General features: G+C 40.4%; 1 protein-coding gene across 1 annotated transcript in view; it reads right to left on the reverse strand.

Moving 5' to 3' along the window:
* The window catches only part of LOC125964791 (NADH dehydrogenase [ubiquinone] 1 alpha subcomplex subunit 3-like), a 104,800-nt gene extending 89,085 nt beyond the window's left edge, over positions 1-15,715 (reverse strand). Inside the window, exon 1 of the mRNA XM_049711370.1 lies at positions 15,598-15,715. Coding sequence (XP_049567327.1) covers positions 15,598-15,715 — 118 coding nt within the window. The remainder of the gene's footprint in view (positions 1-15,597) is intronic.
* Positions 15,716-15,941: the final 226 nt, after the last annotated feature.

Raw genomic sequence — 15,941 nt, forward strand, 5'->3', positions numbered from 1 at the left:
TGCAAAAGCTTTTAAGTTTAATTAGGTCCGATTTGTTTATTTTTGTTTTCATTTTCATTACTTTAGGAGGTGGATCAAAAAAGATCTTGCTGCAATTTATGTCAGAGAGTGTTCTGCCTATGTTTTCCTCTAAGAGTTTTATAGGATCTGGCCTTACATTTAGGGCTTTAATCCATTTTGAGTTTATTTTTGTGTATGGTGTTAGGGAGTTGTTCTAATTTCATTCTTTTACATGTATCTGTACAGTTTTCACAGCACCACTTATTGAAGAGACTGTCTTTTCTCCATTGTATATTCTTGATTCCTTTGTCATAGATTAGGTGACCATAGGTGCATGGGTTTATCTCTGAACTTTCTGTCCTGTTCCACTGATCTATAGTTCTGTTTTTGTGCCATAGTCTGAAGTCAGGGAGCCTGATTCCTCCAGCTCTGTTTTTCTTTCTCAGGATTGCTTTAGCTCTTCAGGGTTTTTGTGTTTCCATACAAATTATAAGATTTTTTTGTTCTCATTCTGTGAAAAATGCCATTGGTAATTTGATAGGGATTGCAATAAATTTGTAGATTGCTTTGGATAGTATAGTCATTTTGACAGTATTCATTCTTCTAATTCAAGAACATGGTATACCTCTCCATCTGTGTCATCTTTGATTTCTTTCATCAGTACCTTGTAGTTTTCTGAGTACAGGTCTTTTGCCCCCTTTAGTAGATTTATTCCTAAGTATTTTATTCTTTTTAATGTGATGGTGAATGGAATTGTTTCCTTAATTTCTCTTTCTGATCTTTCGTTGTTAGTGTATAGGAATGCAAGAGATTTCTGTGTGTTAATTCTGTATCCTGCAACTTTGCCAAATTCATTGATTAGCTCTAGTAGTTTTCTGGTGGCATATTTAGGGTTTTCTATGTATAGTATCCTGACTTCTGCAAACAGTTACAGTTTTAGTTCTTCTTTTCCAATTTGTATTCCTTTTCTTTTTCTTCTCTGATTGCCTTGGCTAGGACTTCCAAATAATAGTGGAAGTTGAATAGTTGAATAGTAGTGGTGAGAGTGGACATCCTTGTCTTGTTCCTGATCTTAGAGGAAATGGTTTCAGTTTTTCACCAGTGAGAAGGATGTTTCCTATGTGTTTGTCATATATGGTCCTTATTATGTTGAAGTAACCTCCCTCTATACCCACTTTCTGGAGAGTTTTTTTCATAAATGGGTGTTGAATTTTGTCAAAAGCTTTTTCTGCATCTATTGAAATGGGTTTTATTCTTCAGTTCATAAATGTATTATATCACATTGATTGATTTGCGGATGTTGAAGAATCCTTGCATCCCTAGGATAAATCCCACTTGATCATGATGTATGATGCTTTTAATGTGTTGTTGTTGAAGAATTCTGTTTAAATTTAAACTTGGAGATATTGAAGTAGTAACTAAGGAGTAGAAATTTGAGTCTGGAGTTCAGGGGAGGATTCTGGGCTCTATATTATTTGGGGAGCATCTAGATGTTATTTAAAGCCATGGGACTGGATAACGTTAGCAAAGGTGTGAGTATAACTAGAAAAGAGGAGTCAGTGACTGTTCCTGCATAACTGGAGAGACCCCCCTCGCCCCACCTAATTTAGGTTCTGATGTCAAGACTGATAAAGCCACATACACAGCAAAATGATATGAAGAGGTTTATTGCTTAACATCAGGGACGAAAAACTTCTCCTCTACGCTCTTATATTCTGTAAAGAGGGACTGTGAATTAAGCTAACAAAGGGCAGATTAACAGGAGAAAATGCACACAATTTTTATTAATATTTATGTGCATGAGAGTTCACGGAAAAGAAAACTCAAAGAAGTGGTTAGACTCAGAGACTTATATACTATTTTAACAAAGGGAAGGGGAATTGGGCTTCAAGGGACAATAAATTGTGGGTAAGTGATGAGGAAATACATAGTAGAACTAACGGGAGATAAGGGTAATTTTAGTAAGGTGTGTTTATGTAAGTGCAAGTCTGTGTTGACTCCTTGTCTCAGGTGATAAGAGTGCTCTTCTCTCCCTGATATGAGGGAGGGATCACCATTCTCAAGTGAAATTGGTGCCCTGCTTTCAGGTAGATAGGGAAGGGCATCTGTTGTATCTCAATTGCCTTTAGCTTAAAATAATCTCTATGCCAAAGGAGCATACTTGGGGTGGCATATTTGATCCCCTTCACTTACATAAATGAGGTCTCTGGGAGAGCAGGGCAGCCTTTGCAAGCAGGTGCAAAAGGCTTGAGAGCACAATGAAGGGAGACTGGCTCCGGGTTTCATCATGGTTAACGGGTGGGCCAAGCTGTAGGTTGCCGCACAGGCAGGGGCTCATTCAGTTTGAGTCTCCTGATGGTGCCAAAGGAAGGAGCACCAAATTTCTTACCAGTGTGTCCAGATGTGCACCAGCAGGGAAGGGAGGTGAGGGGGTTTAAAGGCAGTCATCAGACATCAAAAAGTAGAGTCAGATCTTCATTCCACATGCCAACCCCAGGGTGCTGGAAGAGAGAAGTATAAGCCAGCAAAGTGGTGAAGCTGGGACTTCCAGGGCTATGGCAAAGCCAGGAGAGGGAATGAGAGGGAAGTTCAGTTAGGAGGAGATTTCAAAATGGGGGACTGGCCTTCTGGGTTGAATGAGATGAACACACTGGGCGTTCACTGGATTTGCCAAGAGGCAGACCATTGGTGGCCAGGAGAAAAGTAATCTCAGTGGAGTGGTTGAGCTGGAAGTCTAATTGAAGAGGCTGGAGTTCATGGAAGGAGTGAAGACACAAGCAATGTGTGCCGGAAGTAGGGTGGGTTCAGGGAAAGCTGTTAAGTGACAGGAGAGGCCAGAACAGGTTAGGATGCCAAAGGGAACGGCTGCATGTGCTTGGCCATAGTCAGATTGTGCCTGTTCCATGCCACTGTGGATCGGAAGGAGGGAGGAGGCGTTTCCTCTGGTGGATTCTGTTTTCCCACTGAGTGTGAGGTGGCTCATCAGCTGTGAGTGGAAGAGGAGGAAGTTTGCATCTCGTGTGTGCGTCTGTGTAATCCCTTTTCCACCCCACCCTTCTTGGCTACAGAGAGACCCCCGACCTCATGCTGAGTTGGGCATTCTATGGACTCCCTCCAGGGAAGCTACAGAAAGAAAATTCAACCAAGTTGAGGGCATACCTACCTTACAAAATTATTCCACCTCAGCAGGATGCAGTCAGACCCAGGAGTCCTAGTCTTCTGTTGGTCTTAGATTCCTTTGAGATTCTGATGAAAGCTACAGACTCACTCCCCAGAAAAATTTGCATATCATTTTGGGGAAATTCAAAAGAACCCCTCAAAGCTCTAGATCTCCTGAACCTGATGCTGGAAGATACACTGAGGAGTGGAAGGAGCATGCTGTCAATGCAGCCCTGACCTCTTCTTGGAAGAGTGGAAGATGTTGTCACATCCATAGAACTCAACCCTGCCCCATCCCTAAGCATCTGGTTCACATGGGAGACTTGTCTGTGGCTTTGTGAGATCCTGGATTCCTACCCTCAGTCCCTTCCCACCCCCACAACGATTATAATTTACAATCTCCTAATACAAACAGTGGCTCTCTTACTCATCACTGACTAAACCCTGGATGAAATTCAAATTCTCAGAACAACCCACTTGCTACTAACGGAATTGTGTCCCCCCAGGATTCACATGTTGAAGCCTCCACCCCCAGTGGGATGGTATTTGGAGGTGGGGTCTTTGGGAGGTGATTAGGCTTAGATGAGTTCATGAGGGTGGAGCCCCAAGATAGGATTAGTGCCTTTAAAAGAAGAGGAAGAGACACCAGAGCCCTCTCTCTGCCATGTGAGGACAGTGAGAAGGCAGCCAGCTGTCTGCAAACCAGGAAGAGAGCCCTCACCAGAACGAAGCCATGCTGGCACCCTGATCTCAGACTCCCAGGTTCCAGAAATGTGAGAAAGTATCTGTAGTTCAAGCCACCTGGTCTGTGGTATTTTGTTATGGTAGCTGGAGCTGACAAATATACCACATTTTTTCCTTAGTGGTCCTTTTTGTGAGCAAGAATGTAATTCATTTCCAAAGGGTGTAAAGCCTTCATTTGACTTACTTAGGAAATATGTTTAGAGGGCTGGGATGCCTCAGGCTCTGTCCCAGGAGTTGAGGAGACCCAGAAGCTCCAGATAAAAAGGTTGCCTTCATTGTGGGGAGGGGACAGAAAGAGATCAGTAAATACATTTTAAAATGATAACTTGAAACAGACATAACTGCTATGAATAAAATGAACCTAACATCAAAAAGATAGTGGCTTTTAATAAGAATAAAAAGTAAGGGGGAGGGACAAAATAGGGGTAGGAGATTAAGAGGTACCAAACACTGTGTAAAAAATGAATAAGCTACAGGGATATATTATACAGCACAGGGAATATAGTCAATATTTTATAATAAATATAAGTGGAGTATAATCTTTTTTTTAAAGCTTTTTTTGATATGGACCATTTTTAAAGTCTTTATTGAATTTGTTACAACATTGCTTCTGGTCTATGTTTTGGTGTTTTTGGCCACGAGGCATTTGGGATCTTAGCTCCCCGACCAGGGATCGAACCTTCACCCCCTGCATTGGAAGGTGAAGTCTTAACCACTGGACCACCAGGGAAGTCCCTGGAGTATAACCTTTAAAAATTGTGAATCCCTATGCTGTACACCTGAAACATATAATATTGTAAATCAACTATACCTCAATTTTTAAAAATGAAAAAAAATGTAATGTCAAAAAGTTTTTCCTCTTCTCCACAGTGTGAAGCAGGACGTTTAGGGCCTGTCAGGTCTTCCTTTGCTGTGAAGGTGAGAACAACGTTATTCTCCTGGTTTCTCATCTTTGGTTCAATTCTAAGCACATTTTTTCAACCACATTCCCAGCCAGTAGGGGTGGATTCCTCAGTTCTATCTGTCCCCAGTTGATACAGGTCTATCTTTTTCCTGTACTTAAAAACAGTAGTTTCTTACCTAATGGTGGGATGAACCCTGGTTGGAAATCTGCTTTTCAAATAAACTGAGTGTAGAGAGAGAACCCCAAACACTTGTTTATCACAGCTACAGATGGGCAAAGAAAGAAACCATTCCTGCTATTCTAACCTGGGGCTTCTCTAACTCTAGTGAGCATCAGAGCTACCAGCAGGCTTGGGGAGACAGGGCTGTGATTTCACAGGACTGGGGGTGGGTCTGAGAATTTTGCATCTCTAACTGGTTCACAAGGCTGCAGGGGCTTGTCTGGGGGCAGCACTCAGAACCCCCAGTGTATACTGAGCTTAGCCTGTCCATTGTGTTTGATGGTTTAGTTGCAGTTTCATGGCGAGTGAATTCACACTGAATTCAAACATTCAGAAACCTAGAGGATGAGAAAGGAATTATATCTGCTAGAGACCATGAAAGGCAGTTTGGGGGCGTATCGACGCTCACTACTTTTAATATTAATAACAGTGGTGATAAAGACAAAACATCTTAGACAAATTGATCATATGTCATTGTTTATCAACCAGATTATCATCAGGGAACCAGCAAGGTGATGAAGAGGTGACCTGCAGCAGAGTGTGTTTGCAAATCTTGGGGGTTTGTACTCGGGAAATCAAGTTTGCAGATTTTAATCTGTGAGCAGCTAACTAGGTAATGATTTCAGTTTTGTTTCATGAAGTCATGAACAGGTGTTCCCATCACTCTTTACAGAGGAAGCCCCACACTGAAACTGTACTCCTCAGATGGGACTCGAACCCACAGTCTCTGACTCAGGAGGGGACTCGAATCCACAGTCATTTGATTGAAGCTGCACACCTGGCCTCAGGACTTACTGAAGAAAGAATTCAGTGAAAGGCAAAGTGACAGGCAAAGAGTGAGTTTATTAGCATAGGACGCTTGTGAGAGATACAAGCTGGCAGGCAAGGGAGTGCAGCCCTGAGAACAAAGGCGGCTATGTTTTTATAATCAGAGAAGAATTAGAGCGGGAAGAAGACTACCTTCTTCCTCATTCTTGGGTAGACATAAAGGCTTACATCATCATTTCCTCCTTTGACCCTATACAGTCTAACTGGGACTGTCATGGAGCTTTTAAAATCATATGTATATTAACAAAAGGGTGGTAACATATACTAAAATACGGTAATTCATCTCAGGTTTTGCTATAATGTCCCCTTTCACCTAGTTTCTTTCCCCTTTCACCTATGTTTCTGCCTTGGCTACATGCAGGAATGCAGTTTTTCCAGGTTCCATTATCTTATTGACCTCCCAAGGCCAAATTCAGGTCTTGTATCCATTTTTCTATGGTAGTGGCCTAAGTCTGTTTAGTTTCAAAATGTTCTGATTATTGCTTAGCTGCCAGATGTTCTGGGCATTTTCTGGTTGGTGTCTAGCTTATGGTGATCTCCTAAAGTCTCTCTCTATCTAGCTTCCCCTAGTGGGATTTCTAGCTGTGTAACTATCTTATTCTATCCCTATCAACTGGATGATGGGAGGAACCAAGCAAGGCAACTATTGATCAGAAATCACCGAATCTCAGAAGCAAGGGACTGATAGGGGGCCTAAGGCCATAGGATGGATTCACACAGAAGCCTCAGGGATGTTAGACAGAGGCCAGGACCTCACCACACAGTCTGCTCTTAAATAGGTGCCACTTGTGAATATCTCAGGCCAGTGAGGAAGACCTAGAACACGGTTTGTCTGTTCTCAGTGTGGGACACTTTTTTTTCTTTGACAGTGTTTAAAATAATTAGCATTTGTATCTTGCTTTACAGTTTATAAAAAGTTCTCTGTGCTCTATTTCCTCACAGTTGCTCTGAACGTGCTATGATCCTTTATGACAAATGAGAAAACCAGACTCTAACAGTTTAAGTAAATTATTCAGGGCTCTGCAGCTGACCAGCACTAGAGCAGAGCTTGGAACATGCTTCCTGATGTAGCTGGTGTTGCTGCTACATGAAGTTCAGATAACGGCTTTTTAAAAATATTTATTTATTTATTTATTTATTTTCGGCTGCGTTGGGTCTTTGTTGCTACGTGCGGGCTTTCTCTAACTGCAGCGAGTGGGGGTTACTCTTCATTGCGATGCACGAGCTTCTCATTGCAGTGGCTTCTCTTGCCGCAGAGCACGGGCTCTAGGTGTGCAGGCTTCAATAGTTGTTGCGCATGGGCTTAGTCGCTCCGTGGCACGTTAAGCCAGATAAGGTTAATACATAGCCAAGTAGACTATAAATCCCTTAAGGACAAGACTCACATTGTTCTCTCACAATGTAAAATATTCAGATAATTATATTTCAGTATAATTGCTTTCCTTTGTAATTTTATACACTTAACTTTATTTGGAGACATCGAAAAGATACATGCTCACAGTCAACCTCCCGCCCCCAGGTGCCAGTGGTTTTATAGCTAGTCTTTCTCTGTCTCTTCCTGTGATATCACTTTTAAGCTTCTGGCTTGTCTGCCTCTATTGGTATCAATAGATACCAGCTATTTGCCTTTGTTAATTAGCTGACTGCTGTATTGTTTTGAATGACACCCTGGGGCATAAATTGCTCTGCAGTCTGATCCAATTAAAGCTGAACTTCTTAATGCGCATAGACTTTGGGGCCAATCTTTAAAGCTTGTTCAGAACCTGGACAGTTCTTAGCTGTCTCTTTGCTTGGTTCTCTTTGTTAAACTTCAGTTTGTGTATTATTTCACTCATTGCTATCATAGAAGTCTCCAAGATTGTTCACCACCAAAATATCCTTGGAGTACTCTTATGCTTGAACTTCCCCAAGTACTTTTCTAAATAAAATCTGTCCCATTAGAGACAGATACAGAGTCCTTCATTCCCCTGGCATGGCTTTGCTCCAGAAAGACCCTCTGTGTCTTTGTTCTGGGACTTGTAGCTGGAACAGTAGCCCGCTTCTCTCAGACCAACACCCTGCTCTGGATCAGGCATAGGGTTGGAGCAGTAGCGCCTGCATTTCTTGGTTTTTTCCTCCTACTATAGAACCTCTGCTTTATCAGGGTACTGGGTGGAGGTGATGGGGGTCTAGAATTCTCAGCCTGCCCTACTTGCAGTGAAGCTTCTGCCCTAGAGTAGGAACTGAGTAGAGGAAGGAAGACTCAGATTCTTGGCCATGCTTGCCTGGAATAGAGTTTCTGCAACACAGAGCTGAGGGATGCAAGTGCTGGTGGTCTCCCCTTCCAAGAAGGTATTGTAGCTCTTGACTGGGAGGTAGGGAAGAGGGAGTCCCATCTTCTTGGCCACATCTGGGCAGAGTACAGCTTCAGTCACCCTGAGGTAAGGATAGAAGTGTGTCAATGCTCAAAAGGCATAGACTTTCTGTTATTACTGAGACAGTAGCTTTCTTGAGTAAATATTTCTCCATTTGCTCATAGGACAACTTATTGAGAGTTTAAATAATTGGGTTTTTTTAAAAAATATAATTTTTACTAGTTTTGACTCATTTGCTGGGGAGAGGGTCCATGTCTATCCACACAGACAGTCCAGAAGTGCTTCTCATCTCATTTATTTTAATTACTCAGATGTTAGTTAAAGGTTTCTTTTGACCACCACTTTCCCTTGTCAGAAGCCAGCCTTTCAGGGGTTTCCCTGGTGGTCCAGTGGTTAAGACTTCACCTCCCAATGCCGGGGGTGCGGGTTTGATCCCTGCTCAGGGAGCTGAGATCCCACATGCCTCATGGCCAAAAATCCAAAACATAAACAGAAGCAATATTGTAACAAATTCAATAAAGACTTTAAAAATGGTCCATATTAAAAAAAACTGAAAAAAAGGCTATTAGTAATGTTAAAAAAAAAGTAAGTTTTTCATTTTTCAGTGAAAAAACTTCCAAACCTCTGTTCTATGCATATGCATAGCTCTATATGGACCTATAAACATTTCCAATTGTAAATAGTCTTTTATTTACTTATTTTATAAGTGGAATCACAATGCGTGTTGCTATTCAGGAGTAAAGCTTGTTAAGGCAGCAGTTCTAACCCATTCTTTTTCATTGCTGTGTGGTTTTACATAGTGTAGATTGACATTGTTTTGAATGTTCCTTATTGATGGGAAGTTAAATTGCTTCCAATTTTTCAGGAGTACACACAATGCTGCACTGGAAATTCTGCTATGTGCTTCTCTGTGTCCCTCCGGACTATAAGTATTTTCCAGCACACACACATGTAGGAGGAACTGCTGGGTAAGAGGATATTTGTAGCATTCAGGTTTGCTACAGTAACAAACAAGCCCACACTGCCAGTGATGCACATTTTTTCTCACATAAGGGCTGCACAGCACCAGCTCCTCTGCTCCTGGATGAGGCTCAGGTCTATATTCTTCTCATCCCAGGTCCCTGTTGCTGAAGGTGGGATCCCTACACTGAGTAGTACGAAGTGGCCAAACACACAGTGCTGTTGCTGGACAGATGAGAGGGACAGCAGTTTATTAGTCACAAGTTCTTCCAGCCTCAGGAAGGAGGACTCCACACACTGTGCAGGGTCACACAGGGGTGCACTTGGGAGTAGAGTGAAACAGCAGGGCTGTGGGAGGCAGGCTTTGGCATAACAAGGGGTTCCCCCTCATTCCCACAGGAGGATGTGATTGGCTTGTTTAAATACTTCCACAGGCTGACAGGGAGGTGAAACCCATTAAGTTGAGGACTGGGTGGAAGGGGAATATTTCCTGCTGGTTGGGGGTCACACCTGTTGAGAGCAGGGGAACTCACTTAGAACTTTGGAGCCCTGTGAGGCTCAAAGATGTCAAGGCAGCTCTTAAAAATTTAGGTCTTACAATACAGGATGTACTCTTGGCCTAGGGGTGGGCCCTGGGAGTCTCATGGCAGTGGACAGACATGAAAACTCTTCTTACAGCAAAGTGGGGGTGAATGCTGACAAGTGACACTCATTCTACTCCAAGTATGCATGTTAAAAATAGCAATACATTCTTGCCAAAATGCCCTTCAAAAAAGGCTGTACCAATTTATTCTCTTTTCTATAGTGTATTACCAAAGAGAGAATGTCATTCTGAGAAAGATAACATAATACATAATAGATTTTTAAACTAATTTCCACAATCATTATAAAGGTGAAAATATTTCTATATGTCTATAGGCCATTTGTATGACTGTCTATATCCTTTGTCTAACTACCTATTGGGTTGTTTGTCTATTTTTAAAAATTGATTTATAAAAGTTAAAATAAATGTATACTCTAAATATAAACCCTTTATAGACATAGTGCATATATTTGTTCTCTCATCTTTTTTTTAATTAATTAATTTAATTTAATTTTTTTTTTTGGCTGTGTTGGGTCTTTGTTGCTGTGCGCAGGCTTTCTCTAATTGCCACAGGCAGGGGCTACTCTTCATTGCTGTGCACGGTCTTCTCATTGTGGTGGCTTCTCTTGTTGCAGAGCACGGACTCTAGGCACATGGGCTTCAGTAGTTGTGGCTCGTGGACTCTAGAGAGCAAGCTCAGTAGTTGTGGTGCACGGACTTAGTTGCTCCATGGCATGTGGGATCTTCCCGGGTGAGGGCTCGAACCTGTGTGCCCTGCATTGGCAGGCGGATTCTTAACCACTGTACCACCAGGGAAGCTGGGTTCTCTCATCTTTTTACTTTGTTTATAATCTTTTTTTGTATAGAAGTTTAAAATTTTTATGTAGTCAAGTTATCACACGCTTATCATTTCCATGCTGTGTGTCTTTCTTAAGAAGGTCTTTTCTACATGGTTTTGTAAATTATGCTTCTATACTTTTATTTTTTAATATTTTTATTATTTATTTATTTGGTTGCACCCGGTCTTAGCTGTAGCAGGCGGGCTCCTTAGTTGAGGCACACGAGTGCCTTAGTTGCGGCACACAGGATCCTTAGTTGTGTCATTCTAACTCTTAGTTGCAACATGCATGTGGGATCTACTTCCCTGACCAGGGATCAAACCCAGGCTCTCTGCATTGGGAGCATGGAGTCTTAACCACTGTGCCACCAGGGAAGTCCCTCTATACTTCTAAAGTATTTTCTGTATGTTTATGCCTTAATTATGAATTTATTTTTGTACAACATGAGAAAAGGATCTAACTTTCCATTGTAACTGCTCCAGGAATCTCTATTTCATCCCATTGTTTCATGTGTCCAACTCCTTGCCAGTATTTGAATTGCTAGAATGTGTGTAATTATCATGTAATATACGTATGGTATTCATGCTTTTATATCTGGCAGGAACGTTTTCTCTTTCATTTCTTCTTTTGAAAAATTTCTTGGCTTCTTCCATGTGTTTTCTTTTCCTAATGAAGTTTAGAATTATCTTGTTGAGTTTCATAAAATATTCTGTGAGGTTGTATTAAATTTATAGATTAAGTTACACAGATTTGAAGTTGTTCAAGAACAGGATTTTTTATTGTAGTTTTAAAAATCAGGAGGGAGAAATATCTAGATGTACTCTTCCTAATTATTAAGATAGTACATAATGTTTGTATATTGACAGAGTTAATGTTTATAAGATCAGAGAGGTCAGAGTTGGTGGGTAGTTATGATAATGTAGGTGAACAAATTCGAAATTTTATGGCAAACATTCTTTCTAAATTTCAATGAATAAATACAATTTTCTGTAACAAACATTCTAACATTCCAACAAATGCAGTTTATAGATCATCCTTGAGTTTTTTGATTAGCAACCTTCATAGTTATAAACTGACTATGACAGGGGCATCCTACTCTTACTTTCTAAACATTTAAGAAGAAACGTAGTTATGTATAAGTTTAAAATGAAGAATCTTGTCTCATTGGTCCATAATTATTTGTCAGTCTTTTGCGATCACCAAATAAAAGCATTCCTTAATCTTCCTTATCTCAGTTACTCGCTAAATATTGCCCTTTAGCTAGATGCACAAGAATGACAACAATCTTTCTCTCAAGGTTTCTCACTAAATACCCCTCTTACTTACGACTTAATGGTTTCAATAATTTTAAACAAAACTGAGTCTAAATTTGGGGGATTCTATTTCTACAACTTTGAGTCTTACTATGTGGCATTATTTATTCATTTATATAGGCCTTTTGTATTTTCAGTAAAATGTACATTTTTTCATAAGGATCTTGCACATTTCTTGTTAGGCTCCTAGGATTGTATAATTTTTGTCATTATTGTTAATGGATCACTTTTTAAATTCAGTACATTTAAAAATGTATATACAGATATTAACTTTTATACATATATATTATTTTGATCATCTTGCTGAGTTCTGTTGCTATTTCTAACACTTTTTCAATGGATTCTCTTGGGCTTTCTAGTTAAATGATCACACATCAGTAAATAGGTGATTCTTTCCCTCTTTCTTCCTAACTCAGATCCTCTGATTTTCTTCTTCCACTGGCCAGGACCTGAAATATCTTGTGGAATGGAAGTAATGACAGTAAGTGTTCCTGTCTTCCAGAATTTAATAGGAATTCTGATATTTCAACTTAAGGGTGTAATTTGCCAGATACATTTTTATCAATAAATAAGGTTTTATCTAATCCAAGTTTATTGATTCTTTTTCCCCCCAAATCTCAGATATGTGTTGAATTTTATTTTATTATCACTAAGAGGGTCACCCTTCCCCCACCTTTAGTCCTTTGGTTTATTACCTTAATGGATTTCCTAATGTTAAAATAGCCTTGCATTCTTAAGATACACTCTACTTGTTGGTGATATTTTATTTTAGTACAGGCTGGATTTGATTTGATAATATTGTGAGGGCTGCAGAGTTGAGCACTAACAGTTAAAGGCTTCACAAATGTCACTTCTCACATTTTATTGACCAGAACTATTCTCACGGCCACACCTAATGTCAAGAGAGCAGAAATAGAGAACTTATTATTATTGAACAATATGAAAGTCTGCCATTGGGAACCTTAACATTTATCAACCAAACTGGAACACTTTTTTTTTTGCTGCGTCAGGTCTTAGTTGCGGCATGCAGGATCTTTCCTTGCAGTGTGCAGGCTCTTTGTTGCGGCGTGAGGGCTTCTCTCTAGTTGTGGCGTGCAAGTTTTCTCTCTCTAGTTGTGGCGCACGGGCTCCAGAGTGCGTGGTTTCTCTAATTGAGGCATGCAGGCTCAGTAGTTGTGGCACGTGGGCTTAGTTGCCCCGTGGCATGTGGGATCTTAGTTTTCTGACCAGGGGTTGAACTTGCGTCCCCTGAATTGAAAGACGGATTCTTTACTACTGGACCACCAGGGAAGTCCCTGGAACACTTTTGAGAGTGAAAGGGGGAGCTATTAAGAATTATGCTGAGGTGAAAAGTATGTTGGGTTTTTAATATTCATCTTTGTTAATTTTCTCCTGAATGTGTATGTACTGGGATGAATAGTTTCCCCCCCAAATTCATGTCCACGTGGGATGTGTGAATATGACCATATTTGGAAATAGAATGTTTGTTTGCAGATGTAATCATGTTAAGACAAGTTCATACTGGAGTAGGGTGAACCCTAATCCAATGACTGGCGTCCTTGTAAGAAGAGGGAAATTTGGACTCAGACACACACAGCAGAAAGACTGCCCTGTGAAGATGGAGATAGAAAATGGAATTATTCTGCCATAAACCAAGGATCACCATGAATTTCCAGCCACCACCAAAAGCTGGAAGCGGAGGGAGGATTTCCCCCTAGAGCCCTTGGAGGCAGCTTGGCTTCAATAACACCTCGATTTCAGACTTCTGGCCTTCAGAACTGTGAAAGAATACATTTCTGTTATTTAAATCACCCAGTTTGTTCAACCTTGTTATGGCAGTTATGGGAAACAAACAGCATCAGAGACCAAGTTCTTAATGAAACCTCACAGACCATACAAGATGATCAAGTGTGCTGGCACCCCTTTGGTCCAGGTCTTTAACCCTGGAGAGACAGGAGGCAAGCTCGGGGGGAATGTTTCTGACACGGGTGGCAGGATGAAGTGAAGGTTTGAGGGAAAAGGATTCTTCTCTGCACATAAAGGGAAGGAGGCAGCTGTTCTTGCTCCTTCTGAAAGGGTCTCTTTGGAAATATAATGGGCCTGAGTCCTTAATTCAACCTTTTGATATATAAATAAAGTCTCCAGGGGCCAGACAGTCCTGTGTTGTGTGTGTGTGTGTGTGTGTGTCTTGGCTTTTTAGACTTAGAGAGTTTTCCAAGTTCTGAGGCTCACTCTTCCTTGAAATGTCTATAACTAGGGAGAGAGTTGCTTCCCTTTTTGCCACCTTGGGGAGGTTGGTCTGTATTGTTTGGCCTTCTTGGGGAGACAAGAGAAGTTTTATTATTCTTATGGATCTAAGAAATTAACTAGACAAAAGAATGAGAATTAGTAACTACTATTAGTAGTTAGTATTAATTAGTAACTACTATTAGTAGAAATAGTAACTACTATTCCATCCTCCAGATGGAATTCTCATGGCATGTGAGGAATATCAGGAAGCAGGTCTTTTACAGGAGCACTGAGAAAACCGGGGAAGTTTTATTTCCCCACACAGTGTAAGCTGAGAGTGTCCTGGGAAAACTGGGACACATGGCCATCCTTTCTGTCACAGGGTACAAAGTAATAAAGCTAGAAATTAACTACACATATGTGTGCACATGCATACACACACACACACACACACACACTGAAGATATGGGAATTTTTTTTAACATCTTTATTGGAGTATAATTGCTTTACAATGGTATGTTAGTTTCTGCTTTATAACAAAGTGAATCAACTATACATATACATATATCCCCATATCTGAAGATATGGGAATTTATAAAACACTCCAGTGGAAAAAAATGTGTCAACGAGGAAAGTAAATCACTTTAGAAAACCTCACAATGAGAACCTGCAGAACAGTACTAATAACCTTCAATTATTACATTATAAACAATAATAGTAAACAAGAATAATCTAAGCAAAGTTTACAAAACACCATCAACAATAAGCAAATCACCCTTATGAATAGAAGAAAACAGAATAGCAACTACTAGAAGATATTAGTAAATACTAAATTGATACATAAATTCAAGAGCTGCTACTTTCAGAGTCTCCCAACCATATACAAATAATACACGGATAGCCTAGAAAAAATGTAGTGAAAAAGAACATGAAATCAACAAAGTTAGAAATGCAAAAGGGGTTATAACCAGATTAATAAGAGGCCAGATTAATAAGAGAATATCATATACATATCCATGAATAAATTTGAAAAATCTTAATAAAACAAATGATTTTCTGGAAATAAATAATGACCCAAACTGACTCAAGAAAGGAAATAACTGAGTATATTAAGAACAGTGGAAAAGATTGAAGGAATTAATAAAGAGTTCTTCTAAAAACAAAAGTTTTGATTCCTAAATTATTTCACAAGTGCTCATTTGAAAGTTAAAAGGAATAAATAATTTCATCATAGAAAAAGATTTTAAAAACTTACCCCAATTCATTAAATATCATAAGATAGTTTCCCAACTCCAAAACCTAAAGATAATTTTAGTTAAGATTATCGTATTAATTATCTATTGCTGCCTAAAAAATTATCCCAAAACTTGGTGGCTTAAAACAACACATATTTTTTATCCCACTGTCTCTGTGGGTGAGGAGTCTGGCTCGGCTAAGCTGTGTCCTCTGCAGGGCTGCACTCACCTTGCTGGTTGGGGCTGGGGTCATCTGACGGCTTGACAGGGGTTCGGTCTGCTTCGTACTCACTCACGTGGCTGTCAGCCTCAGGTCCTCTCTGGCAGACAAAAGAGACAGCAGCCATTGGCCTCTCCCAAGGGCAGCTCAAACATGGCTGTGGGCTTCCTGCAGAGAGGGAGGGAGAAAGTCAGGAGGACACCCAAGAGGGAAGCCAGAGTCTTTTTATATGCAACCAACAGAGACAATGCCATCGCTTCTGCCTATTTGTTCCTTAAGAGCATGAGCCCCAGATTCAGTCCGCATGGTGTGGGAAGAATGACACAAGGGTGTGAATACAGAGTGTGATCATC

This window comes from Orcinus orca, chromosome 6 (assembly GCF_937001465.1).
Source record: "Orcinus orca chromosome 6, mOrcOrc1.1, whole genome shotgun sequence".
NCBI classification, from domain to species: Eukaryota; Metazoa; Chordata; class Mammalia; order Artiodactyla; family Delphinidae; genus Orcinus; species Orcinus orca.